General features: G+C 40.8%; 1 protein-coding gene across 3 annotated transcripts in view; it reads right to left on the bottom strand.

Moving 5' to 3' along the window:
- RAVER2 (ribonucleoprotein, PTB binding 2) overlaps window positions 1-13212 on the bottom strand; it is a 136616-nt gene that overhangs the window by 103292 nt on the left and 20112 nt on the right. For all 3 annotated transcript variants that reach the window (XM_055585588.1, XM_055585587.1, XM_055585589.1), the window contains exon 2: window positions 3903-3969. In XM_055585588.1, coding sequence (XP_055441563.1) covers window positions 3903-3969 — 67 coding nt within the window. The remainder of the gene's footprint in view (window positions 1-3902; window positions 3970-13212) is intronic.

Below are 13212 nucleotides of genomic sequence, written 5' to 3' on the forward strand. Positions count from 1 at the left end.
TGCTTCCTTTGCTTTAGGAGGGATAGCCAAAAAAAATATTGCTACGGGATTTAGATCAAAGAATGTTCTGCCTATGTTGTCTTCTAGGATCTTATGGTTTCCAGTCTTACATTTAGATTTTTAATCCATTTTGAGTTTAATTCTTTATATGGTATGAGAAAATGCTCTAATTTCATTCTTTTACAAGAACTGTTCAGTTTTCTGAGCATCATTTCTTGAAGAGACTGTATCAAATTCATTGATGAGTTTTTGGTGGCATCTTTAGAAATCTCGATGTATAACATGTGTCATCTGTTTTACTTCTCCCTTTCTAATTTGGGTTTTTCTTCTTTTTATTGTCTGACTGCTGTGGCTAAGACTTCCAATACCATGTTGGACAAAAATGGCAATAGTGGGCATCCTTGCCTTGGTCTTGATCTTAGAGGAAATGCTTTCAGCTTTTCACCACTAAATATGATGTTAGCCATGGCTTATCAGATGGCCTTTATTATTTTGAAGTCTGTTCCCTCTTTGTTGAGGGTTTTACCCACTTTGTTGAGAGTTTTAACCATAAATGGATGCTGAATTTTGTCAAAAACTTTTTCTGCATATTTAGATGGTCATGATTTTTATTCCTCAATTTAATATATTTATCATATTAATTTGCAGATTTTGAACTATGCATCCCCAAAATAAGCCCTGCTTGCTCATGCTATATGATCTTTTCAATGTATTGCTGATTTCAGTTTGCTGATATTTTGTTGAGGATTTTTACATCCATGTTCATCAGTCATACTGACTTGTAGTTTTCAATTTTTGTGGTATCTTTGGTTTTGTTATCAGGGTGATGCTGCCCTTGTAGAATAAGTTCAGAAATATTCATTCCTCTGTAATTTTTTTTCAGTAGTTTGAGAAGGATACATGTTAACTCTTCTCCAAACATTTAATAGAAAATACCTGTGAACCCATCCAAACTGGTGCTTTGGATTCTACTTGTGTGTAAAACTGTGAAAGTGAAAGTGTCTCAGTCACGTCCAACTCTCTGTGGCCCCATGGACTATACAGTATACTGCATAGTCCATGGAATTCTCCAGGCCAGAATACTGGAGTGGATAGCCTTTCCCTTCTCCAGGGATTTTCCAAACCCAGGGATTGAACCCAGGTCTCCCGTATTGTAGGTAGATTCTTTACTAGCTGAGCCACAAGGGAAGCCCATAAAACTTTCAATCTCTCCATCAAATCTGAATGAAAGTCTTTCTTTCTATAGTATTCTTGGTTGTAGGTTCTTCCCTTTCATCACTTTAAATATATTGTGCCACTCCCTTCTTGCCTGCATAGTTTCTGCGGAAAAGTCAGCTGATTGCCTTACAGGAGTTTCCTTGTACATAACTTACTACTTTTCCCTTGCTGCTTTTTATACTGCCTTTATCCTTATTTTTTGCCATTTTAATTACAAAGTGTCTTGCTGTGGTCCTCTTTGGGTTGGCCCTGTTTGACACTCTCTGTGCTTCCTGTATCTGAATGTTTGTTTTCTTTCTCAGGTTAGGGAAGCTTTTCAATTATTATGTCTTCAAATATGTTCTCTGCCTCTTTCTCTCTCTTCTCCTTTTGGGATCTCTATAATGTTAGTGTGCCTGATGTTGTCTCTGAGGTCTTTTAAACTGTCCTCATTTCTTTTTATTCTTTTTTCTGTTAAGCATCAGTAATTTCCACTCCTGTCTTCCAGCTCATTGAGTCATTCCTCTTATCATTTAATCTACTTTTGATCCCTTCTGGCGTAGTAGAAGGAATCCACCATCCTGCTATTCTTTATTTCAGTTACTGCATTCTTTATCTCTGTTTGGTTCTTTTTATAAATTTTCTGATCCTTTGTTAAAAACATCTAACTTCTTACTCTGTATAATCTGTCTTCTCCCAAGTTCTCTGATCATCTTTACAATCACTACCTTGACTATTTCTCAAGGAGACAGCCTATCTCCACTTCACATAGCTCTTACTGGAGTTTTATTCTAGCTTGTTCTTTTGGAACAGGCTCTTTTGGCACTTCATTTTGTCTAATTTGCTGGTTTTTTTCCTACGTATCTGGTAGGGTGGTTACACCCTGACTTGGGAGGAGTGGCCTTTTGTAGGAGACGTCCTATGTGTATCGACAGTGCACTCCCGTCTGGCCGCCAGAGCTATACGCCCTAGGGGTGCCCCCTATGTGAGCTGCATGCGTCCTTCTGTTGTGGCAGGCTGACCACTGCAGGAAGTCCGGTAAGTGTGGCTACCTGGTCCAGCCAGTTGCCAGGCCCTGCATTGTGAAGAAGCTGCTGATGCTGGTTGGTGGGACCATGTCACAAGCTGAGGAGTCAGTGCTGGCTCTCTCATGGGCAAAGATGAGTTCTGGGAAAGGGGTGGTTGCAGGACCAGGGTTCCTGATTTAGTTTTGGACTGCTGGTGGAGGGGCTGCTTCCTGACATGGCTGGCTGTAGGTTCTGGGGTGTCCCAAAGCTGGTGCTGTTCCACTGCCTGGATTCTGGGGCAACTGGGTAAGTAGTCCAAGAGCTGGTGTTGGCCTGCTGATGGGCGGAGCTGGGACCCAGGGTGTCCCAGGGCTGGTGCCTGCTCATCGGCAGACAAAGCTAGGCACTGCCCTCTCCCCCCACCAGGTTTTTCAGCTGCAGTGCCCTGGGAGTTCCAAATCTGGTGTCAACCCACTGGTGGAGGGTGCTGGATCCTGCATGCTAAGGGGCAGAAGGTGTCCCAGAACTGATATTGGCCTGGTGCTGGGCAGAGCCAGGGCATGAGGGGTCCTGGGGCTGATATCATCCTGTTGTGTGTTGGTTAAATTCTGACAGGGCAGGCTGCAGTGATGTGGTGGCCCTGAGGCTGATGGAGGCCTGCCTGCTGGTGGGCAGGATTGGGATCCAGAGACTCCCAGGACTGGTGCTGGCCCACCAGTAGGTAAAGCTGGGTTCTGGGGTTTGTGCCGGCCAACTGGTAGACAGAGTTGTGTCCTGGGGTCTCTGGCTAAAGGGCCCAAGGGGTCTCAGAGCTAGGGATGGCTCACTGGTGGATGGAGTCATGTCCCAGGATCTTCAATTGAAGGGCCCTGAGTATCCTTGAGCTGGTTTTAGTCCATCGGTGTGTGGGGCTGGTTCTCAATACAATTGGCTCTGGAGTCCTAGGTGTCCTAAAGCTTGTGTTGACTTCCTGGTAGGTGGGGCTGGATTCTAGGGAACCTGGTTGAGGGGTCCAAGGTGTCTCAGAGCTGATGCTAGACTGCTGGTGATGGGCTAGGTCCTGCCATGGCAGGCTATGGGGCTGCGGTGGGCTTGGGGCTGGTGTCTGCCCACTAGTGAGTAAGGCTGGTTGAGAGGATACAGCCAGCCCACCGGTGGACAGAGCCAGAGCCCAAGGGGGTCCTTCCCACTGGTGGCTGGCTGCAGGGCCCCAGGGGTCCCAGGGCTACTGATATGTAGAACTGGGTCCTGGCTGCTCTGGTGGACAGGGCCTGGCGTCAGGGTGGCTGACACCAGGGTGGCTCAAGGGGGCTTAAGGCAACCTGCCTATTAATTAGGGGGGCTGTGTTCCTACCCTGTTAGTTGCTTGGCCTGATGCATCCCAGCAGTGGTCCAGAAAGGTTGGTGAGCAGAGCCAGGTCAGACACTAATAACCTAGATGGAGGATTCTAAAGTGGTTCTTGCCAGCACCAGTGTCCATGTGGTAGAATGAACTCCCTAAAGCTGCATTAATTTATGTGACTAAAATTTAGAATAATTATATTACCTTCAGAAAATAAATTATGTAACGTGTATATGATTTAATGTTTAAGAAATTCAGAGATTAGTTTAAGAATAAAAAGACATTTAGCTTTTTTGCTCTATAATGACAACATGCAGAATTAAAATAAAATCAGGTGCTTAGAATAGAATTCTTACCTGTTCGCTTATTTCTGTCCACATAACAGTATTTTAATTCATAGTCTTGTAATAAATCATGAACTTCCTGAAAGAGACAAACATGAACTCAATGAACACACGAGTGCAGATGGTGGATAATCCATCTGTATTAGCCTACCACCACTACCATCACCATTCCCCATGTAAAAGTCTTCTGTGGTTCTCTATCACTCATTTAAATTAAAGGCGTGCAAGGCCCACCAGACCTGGCACCAACTTACCTCTTCAAATATATCTCCCAACATACTTCTACATATGCCCACATTCCTGCTCAGATGAACACTTCCTCTCTCAAGAGTATACCATGTACAATCTTCATTCTGAATTTATGCTGACACCTTGAACTTCCATGGGGCAAACAACTACTACAGATCCCAAATTCACCTGGAATCACATGCATCCTTTGAAATCCCAGCTCAAATATTCTTCTATGAAGATTTTTTTTCTAATTCTTTCCCACAGTACATCACCTCTATGCTAACATTGGTCATACTTTATGCCTCTCTTACAGAAATGTTAAACATTTCTACTTGGGTACTACAAACTGAGTTTTTACAAGTATTACACTTGTAGAGGGCTTCCCTGGTAGCTCAGGAATCTGCCTGCAATGCAGGAGAGCCTGGTTCAAATCAAAGGGGACTCAAAGGGGACCTTTGAGTCAGGAAGGTCCCCTGGAGAAGGGATAGGCTCCACACTCCAGTATTCTTGGGTTTCCCGAGTAGCTCAGATGGTAAAGTATCCACCTGCAATGTGGGAGACCTGGGTTCAATCACTGGATTGGGAAGATTCCCTGGAGGAGGGCATGACAAACCACTTCAGTATTCTTGCCTGGAGAATCCCCCTAGTGGGCTATAGTCCATGGGGTCACAGAGTCAGACACAACTGAGCGACTAAGCACACACACATCTGTAGATGGTAATACCAATATGAAGAATAAATAAACATAAAATAAAACCTAACTTAGAGATCCCTGGAAATGAAGTAATAACCCTCAAGTTACAGTATGTAGCCCAATTTCTTTCCCCTCAGTTCCCCAAGATGTTTAAACTGGTTTTCTGGTTTGTTCAGCTTGTATTACTCGTCCATTCTGAATTCTTAAATTCTGATATCATAACTTCCATCCACCTGGGAAAATACACTATATTTTGTCTATTTCTCTAATCAAATGAAGTTGCTCTGTCATGTCTGACTCTTTGCGACCCCCTGGACTGTAGCCCTCCAGGCTCCTCTGTCCATGGAATTTTCCAGACCAGAATACTGGAGTGGGTTCCATTTCCTTCTCCAGGGGATCTTCCCAACCCAGGGATCGAACCCAGGTCTCCTACAGGCAGATGCTTTAACCTCTGAGCCACCAGGGAAGCCCAATTTCTCTAATACCTTCTATTAAATTGATACTACTTGAGTACAGGAACTATATTTTATCTGTATATTACCCATATTTTTGAATATACTAGGCACTCACATAAACATTAAAGTAAATATAATTTGCCATTCATTTGATATTAGGCCTTGAAAATTTTACTCATAATATACAACAGATATCATTATTACTTTTTAAAGGAATTGAACTATCACATTACTGGACTTTTGGACCCAGATAGAGAGTGGTACAGCCAACCTGTTCTGTATTACAAACAAATACACTAAACAGACATAAGTGCTAGGGTGTTAAGTCTGCAACCTATCAATAATTAATTCAAGAATAATACTTATTACTGCTATTTTTATACTTAACATTCACTCAGTTTTTACTAGGTACCAGAGCATTGAAGTCACCCTTTTATTAAAAACACAGGAAGCCACAGAGGAGAGAAAATTCAAGCAACTTGCCAAAGTCTTATACTTAGTCAATTTCTGAGTGTAGATTCACCAACTGGTTAGGTTCCAGGGAACTATACTCTTAACCGCTATGCCATACTGACTTATTCCTTCTAGGATTAACTAAAAATAGTACACTGCCACAGATAGTTAAAAGACCAATAGCTCTAGTGCCTTAATAAGGGATCAACTGGAAATGAAAAATAATTAAGAGGGTAGTTTCAAATTGAGAAACACTTTCTCTTTCAACCCAATGCAAGGGGGTGGGGAAACTGACATAACAGGCATAGGATAAAACAAGCTGGGTGAAAAAAAGACAATCATCTTTTATATAAGAAAGATAAGAAAGGTAAAGTTGACAATTTAGTATTCTTTATCAGTCAATATTTTAAAATATATATACTTACCAATTGTGTAAAATACTGTTTGATGAATTATATAGTAATACAATCAATATACAGTTTATATATAACTATGATAATTTTTTATCTTGTAAGCATCAACATCTTATTGGACTTAGAAAACAGCGTAAGAAACTCACTAAGAAAACGTAACTCTCTCAATAGCATACCCTACACATCTTGCTAACAGGCTAATTGAATACTTTATATAGAAGGTGACACAATTTTTTTTGAAGGCATCAAGTGTATGCTTTCAGTTGCACAAACTCTAATCTCTCATTTCACTAGTTAACAGCTGTCAAATGCCAGACAAAGAAAACATGATACCGCTCTTCACTTTATCAAGTATCCAAAAACAATGACATGTTATATTACTCATTTAGCTGAGAGAACCACCTGAGAGAGATCTTAAGTTTTCAAGGATGCATTTTTGCAAGTTGAAAATTTTATTTTTAAAATACCCATATTTCTAAGCACAGCTTTCCCATGTATCAGATGTGGAATACAGACTTCGCCAACTCAGAAAGTTTACAAAACTTCCTGCAAAGAAAAAAAAGAATTATTTTTCCCCATGCCCTGGTTGCTCTGACCCAGGAAAAAGTAGGTCACTCCTCAATTTGAGCCTTGGCAAGTTGGCCAAATTAAAAACTTAAAACCTGAAAGAGAGTCCTGACAACCATTTGCCAAAATCCGACTATGATACACATCACACGAAACTGAAAGTACTAAGATCACGTCTCCGTCTTCTAATGTAGCTTTAGGATACTTCTATGAATTTACAAACTAACTTTAAGGAATGAAGTTGCACATTTGATGAAGATGCTTTGTCCTCTGACTAGCAATATCTGCTATACATTTCTTACAGTAGGATGAGCTCATTAAAACTGGTAACTGTTAGATAGCTTTAGTAATCTATTTCCAGACCAGACTCACCATCACTCCCTGGAACTGAAAAGTTTTCCACATATGCAGTGTTTTCTGGGAAGAGGTTCAATAACTTTCAGCTCAAAGCAGTCAGACAATAAACCCCCAAAAGTTAAACAACCATTGTTTCAGCTCATCTGGACCTCTTCTTGATTGAAAGCCAGCCTTAGTTTTAAATCTGAATCACATTGTCTTCTAAGCCCTTCACAGACTTTAAATCAGCTATATATAGAGAGAGAGAAAGAGAGAGAGACTATAAAAACAACTTTCATATATTAAAACACTCTTCTTTAAAATTTCACTTTTTTTTTGGAATGAAAAAAATATTGGGATGGCCAAAAAGTTCATCTGTGTTTTTCTGTAAGATGGGACCCAAATGAACTTTTTGGTCAACCCAATATTTTTATTTATGTTCTTATAAAATGTAAAATGATTTGATAATACAAAAGGATTATCCATAACATATAATATGAGGCATTATAATGAAATAAGCACCCAGGAGTTCAACAGCAAACTTAACACTGTTCTATCCCACTATGTCTTCCTTCACTGACCCATCCCCCATAGCTAGAGTCCTCACACAGGTTTGTATTCCCTAACAATATATTCTGTTGGTTTGTTTCTGAGCTTTAATAAAAATGGTATTATGCTATTTTAATCTTCTGTGCCTTGTGTTTTATACTCAATATTATGTTTTTAAAATTCACTCATGATCCACATGGCTACTGTGCATTTATTCACTACTGAATATTCTGTGACTATTTATACTATGGAATATTTATTCCATTCTGTGACTTCAGTATGATTTACTGATCCACTTTTCTATCAATGAATACTTGATTTGTTTCCAGGCTGCTGTTGTTTTGCTACTTTTACATATATATATTTAAAATTCCTATCACCTTCTTGTAAACTTTACATATCTCCTGGTGTTCATGGGCAAAAATTTCTGAAGGCGTGAACGTCCTATATATACATCTTTATAAGAAAGTGCCAACTTCTCTATCAGAATGACCATTACAGTTTACATTCCCATCAATAAATGAGAGTCCTTACAATGCTTGGTCTTAGAAGATACTTAAATTTTGTCAATTTAGTGGATATAAAGTCATAATTCCTTGTGCTCTTGATTTGCACTCCCTCGATTAATAAGGCAGGGCACTGTGATGGTTAGTTTTATATGTGAACTTGGCTAAAGACTCTAGTTATTAAACTCAATAATCTAGGTGTTGCTGTAAAGGTATTTTATAGATATGATTAATATCTACAATCAGCTTACTCTAAAGTGAAGGAGATCCCCTTGAATAATATGGGTGGGTCCCATCTAATCAACTGAAGACCTGAAGAGAAAAACGGGTATTCTGAAGAAGAAATCCTGCCTTAAGATTGTAGCATCAGGGCTCCCAGGGTGGACCAGAGGTTAAGAATCCATCTTCCAACACAGGGGCTATAGGTTCTATCCTTGGTTAGGGAACTAAGACTGCACAGGCCACGGTGCAATTAAGCTCATGTGCTGCAACTACTGAGCCCACGCACTCTAGATCCTGGGCCAAATTAGACAGAAGTCCATACACCACAAGGAAGATCCCATGCAGCCAAATAAATAAGACTGTAGCATCAACACCTGCCTGAGTTTCTAACCTGTTGGTATGCCTCACGGATTTTAGATTAGGCCACCCCCTCAATCAACCAATCAACTTCTCTATGTATGTCAGATCAGTTCAGTTGCTCAGTCATGTCCAACTCTGTGACACCATGGACTGCAGCACCCCAGGCTTCCCTGTTCATCACCAACATCCAGAGCTTGCTCAAACTCATGTCCATCAAGTTGGTGATGCCATCCAACCACTTTATTCTCTGTCGTCCCCTTCTCCTCCTGCCTTCAATCTTTTCCAGCACCAGAGTCTTTTTCAAATGAGTCAGCTCTCTGCATCAGGTGGCCAAAGTGTTGGAGTTTCAGCTTCAACATCAGTCCCTCCAATGAACACCCAGGACTAATCTCCTTTAGGATGGACTGGTTGGATCTCCTTGCAGTCCAAGGGACTCTCAAGAGTCTTCTCCAACACCACAGTTCAAAAGCATCAATTCTTAGGTACTCAGCTTTCTTCAACTTTCACATCCACAATGACTACTGGAAAAACCGCAGCTTTGACTAGACAGACCTCTGTCCACAAAGTAATGTCTCTGCTTTTAAATATGTTGTCTAGGTTGGTCATAGCTTTCCTTCCAAGGAGCAAGCATCTTTTAATTTCATGGCTGCAGTCACCATCTGCAGTGATTTTGGAGCTCAAGAAAATAAAGTCTCTCACTGTTTCCATTATTTTCCCATCTATTTGCCATGAAGTGATGGGACCAGATGCCATGATTTAAGTTTTTTGAATGCTGAGTTTTAAGCCAACTTTTTCACTCTCCTCTTTCACATTCATCAAGAGGCTTTTTAGTTCTTCTTCACTTTCTGCCATAAGGGTGGTGTCATCTGCATATCTGAGGTTATTGATATTTCTCCCAGCAATCTTAATTCCAGCTTGTGCTTCATCCAGCCCAGCATTTGCATGATGTACTCTGCATATAAATTAAATAAGCAGGGTGACAATATTCAGCTTTGACTTATTCCTTTCCCAATTTGGAACCAGTCTGTTGTTCCATGTCCAGTTCTAACTGTTGCTTCTTGATCTGCATATAGGTTTCTCAGGAGGCAGGTAAAATGGTCTGGTATTCCCATCTCTTGAAGAATTTTCCACAGTTTGTTGTGATCCACACAGTCCAAGGCTTCGGCGTAGTCAATAAAGCAAAAGTAGGTGTTTTTCTGGAACCCTCTTGCTTTTTCGATGAGCCAACGGATGTTGGCACTTTGATCTCTGGTTCCTTTGCCTTTTCTAAATCCTTGAACATCTGGAAGTTCATGGTTCATGTCCTGTTGAAGCCTGGCTTGGAGAACTTTGAGCATTACTTTGCTAGCATGTGAGATGAGTGCAATTGTGCAGTAGTTTTAACATTCTTTGCCATTGTCTTTCTTTGGGATTGGAGTGAAAACTGACCTTTTCCAGTCCTGTGGCCACTGCTGAGCTTTCCAAATTTGCTGGCATACTACATTTTGCTGGCATATTTGCTCATGTATGCATATAAATACAAATTAATATAAATATTATATATAATTTACTGTTTTCCAAAAGTTGTAAAATGCTTTATTCACTTAGTTTTTAGTCAGTTAGAGTTAGCTACATTATTCCAGCCATAAAGTGATTCTGGTATTGCCATTAATCTCATAGGGAAATTTTTAAATATTTTACCATTGAATATGATTGCTTTTGGTTTCTGGAGATATTCTTTAAGTTTGGGAACCTTCTATTCCTATTTGCTATGAGTTTTTATTATGAATGGGTATTAAATGTTATCAGTAGTTTTTTCTACATATATTGCAATGACTTAAATCCTATCTTCATGCCAGGGGTTGCCAAATTTTTATTTCCACCTCAGATGTCTCTCCGAGGAGCCACACCTATGTATGCCATTGCTTGCTTAGAACTACCTTTGTTCTAAGGTAGTTCAGTTCAGTCACTCAGTCGTGTCCAACTCTTCGCGACCCCATGAATTGCAGCATACCAGGCCTCCCTGTCCATCACCAACTCCTGGAGTTCACTCAGACTCACGTCCATTGAGTCAGTGATGCCATCCAGCTATCTCATCCTCTGTTGTCCCCTTCTCCTCCTGCCCCCAATCCCTCCCAGAATCAGAGTCTTTTCCAATGAGTCAACTCTTTGCATGACGTGGTCAAAGTACTGGAGTTTCAGCTTTAGCATCATTCCCTGCAAAGAAATGCCAGGGCTGATCTCCTTCAGAATGGACTGGTTGGATCTCCTTGCAGTCCAAGGGACTCTCAAGAGTCTTCTCCAACACCACAGTTCAAAAGCATCAATTCTTCGGTGCTCAGCCTTCTTCACAGTCCAACTCTCACATCCATACATGACCACAGGAAAAACCATAGCCTTGACTAGACAGACCTTTGTCGGCAAAGTGATATCTCTGCTTTTGAATATGCTATCTAGGTTGGACATAACTTTCTTTCCAAGGAGTAAGCGTCGTTTAATTTCATGGCTGCAGTCACCATCTGCAGTGATTTTGGAGCCCCCCAAAATAAAGTCTGACACTGTTTTCACTGTTTCCCCATCTATTTCCCATGAAGTGACGGGACCAGATGCCATGATCTTCGTTTTCTGAATGTTGAGCTTTAAGCCAACTTTTTCACTCTCTACTTTCACTTTCATCAAGAGGCTTTTGAGTTCCTCTTCACTTTCTGCCATAAGGGTGGTGTCATCTGCATATCTGAGGTTATTGATATTTCTCCCAGCAATCTTGATTCCACCTTGTGTTTCTTCCAGTCCAGCATTTCTTATGATGTACTCTGCATAAAAGTTAAATAAGCAGGGTGACAATATACAGCCTTGGCGGACTCCTTTTTCTCTTTGGAACCAGTCTGTTGTTCCATGTCCAGTTCTAACTGTTGCTTCCTGAACTGCATACAGATTTCTCAAGAGGCAGGTCAGGTGGTCTGATATTCCCATCTCTTTCAGAATTTTCCAGTTTATCGTGATCCACATAGTCAAAGGCTTTGGCATAGTCAATAAAGCAGAAAATAGATGTTTTTCTGGAACTCTCTTGCTTTTTCCATGATCCAGCAGATGTTGGCAATTTGATCTCTGGTTCCTCTCCCTTTTCTAAAACCAGCTTGAACATCAGGAAGTTCACGGTCCTTTGAATGTTACACACCTGATAATACTTTTTTTGGGCCCAACACAAGGCCATATACATTTCATGATATTGAGTGAATAAAGTGTGAAAGAAAGTGAAGTTGCTCAGTTGTGTCTGACTCTTTGCGACCCTATGGACTGTAGCCTACCAGGCTCTTCAGTCCATGGGATTTTCCAGGCAAGAATACTGGAGTGGATTGCCATTTTCTTCTCCAGGAGATCTTCCTGACCCAGGGATTGAACCCAGGTCTCCAGCACTGTAGAAGGACGCTTTACTGTCTGAGCCACCAGGAAAGTCACCTTGGCTGAGTAAATGTGGTGTCAATTTAACTCAGCTAAATTTTTAACAGCTTTCAATGCAGCTGTTTTGCTGGAAAGTTCATTTGAATACCAAGTTTTTGCCAGAGGAACATTTTGACATGGCCTAAAAAAGATTAGTAAACTTTCAATTTTTTATTAGCAGTATAATAATAATAATAATTTACTGAATATTTACTTTATCCCAGGCTTTTTACTGAAATAATCTTGTTTAACCATAACAACCCCATGGTCTGGATTTTTAAGTTGGATATTATTATGGAGTTTATAGCCAAGGTTACTGAGGTCTAGAGAAGGAACTTGTACAGACAATATATAATCAATCTGGGATTCAAACACAATTTGACATACTTTAGACCAAACACACTGAACTATTCTAAATCTTAAGTATCAGTGATACAAAAATAAAATCGATGAACTGTTCATTTCCATCACATTTCTAACGCTTGCTGCTGCTGAGTCACTTCAGTCGTGTCCGACTCTGCGTGACCCCATAGACAGCAGCCCACCAGGCTCCCCCGTCCCTGGGATTCTCCAGGCAAGAACTTACTACATCACTAACCTCCTAACCTTAGAGCAGAGATCAGGGTTAAGAACAAAGTTTGGGAGATAAAAGCAACAATTTTACTTTTTGACATTCAGACGTCTGAATGGAGAAGGCGATGGCACCCCACTGCAGTACTCTTGCCTGGAAAATCCCATGGAAGGAGGAAGGCTGCAGTCCATGGGGTCACTAGGAGTCAGACATGCCTGAGCGACTTCACTTTCACTTTTCACTTTCATGCATTGGAGAAGGAAATGGCAACCCACTCCAGTGTTCTTGCCTGGAGAATCCCAGGGATGGGGGAGCCTGATGGGCTGCCGTCTATGGGGTCGCATAGAAGTCGAATGAAGTGACTTAGCAGCAGCAGACGTCTGAATGCATCACTCTCTTGTTTAAATATTTCAATAGACTCTCGTTTTCTTTAAAATAAAATTCAAATTCTCTTAAATAGCTTACAATCATCCGGTCCTGTTTCATGTGCTAGCCTTATATTGAATCACTACCCTTCTCAAACTCTGCATATTGCTATGGATATT

Source organism: Bubalus kerabau, chromosome 6 (genome assembly GCF_029407905.1).
Source record: "Bubalus kerabau isolate K-KA32 ecotype Philippines breed swamp buffalo chromosome 6, PCC_UOA_SB_1v2, whole genome shotgun sequence".
Lineage (NCBI taxonomy): Eukaryota > Metazoa > Chordata > Mammalia > Artiodactyla > Bovidae > Bubalus > Bubalus kerabau.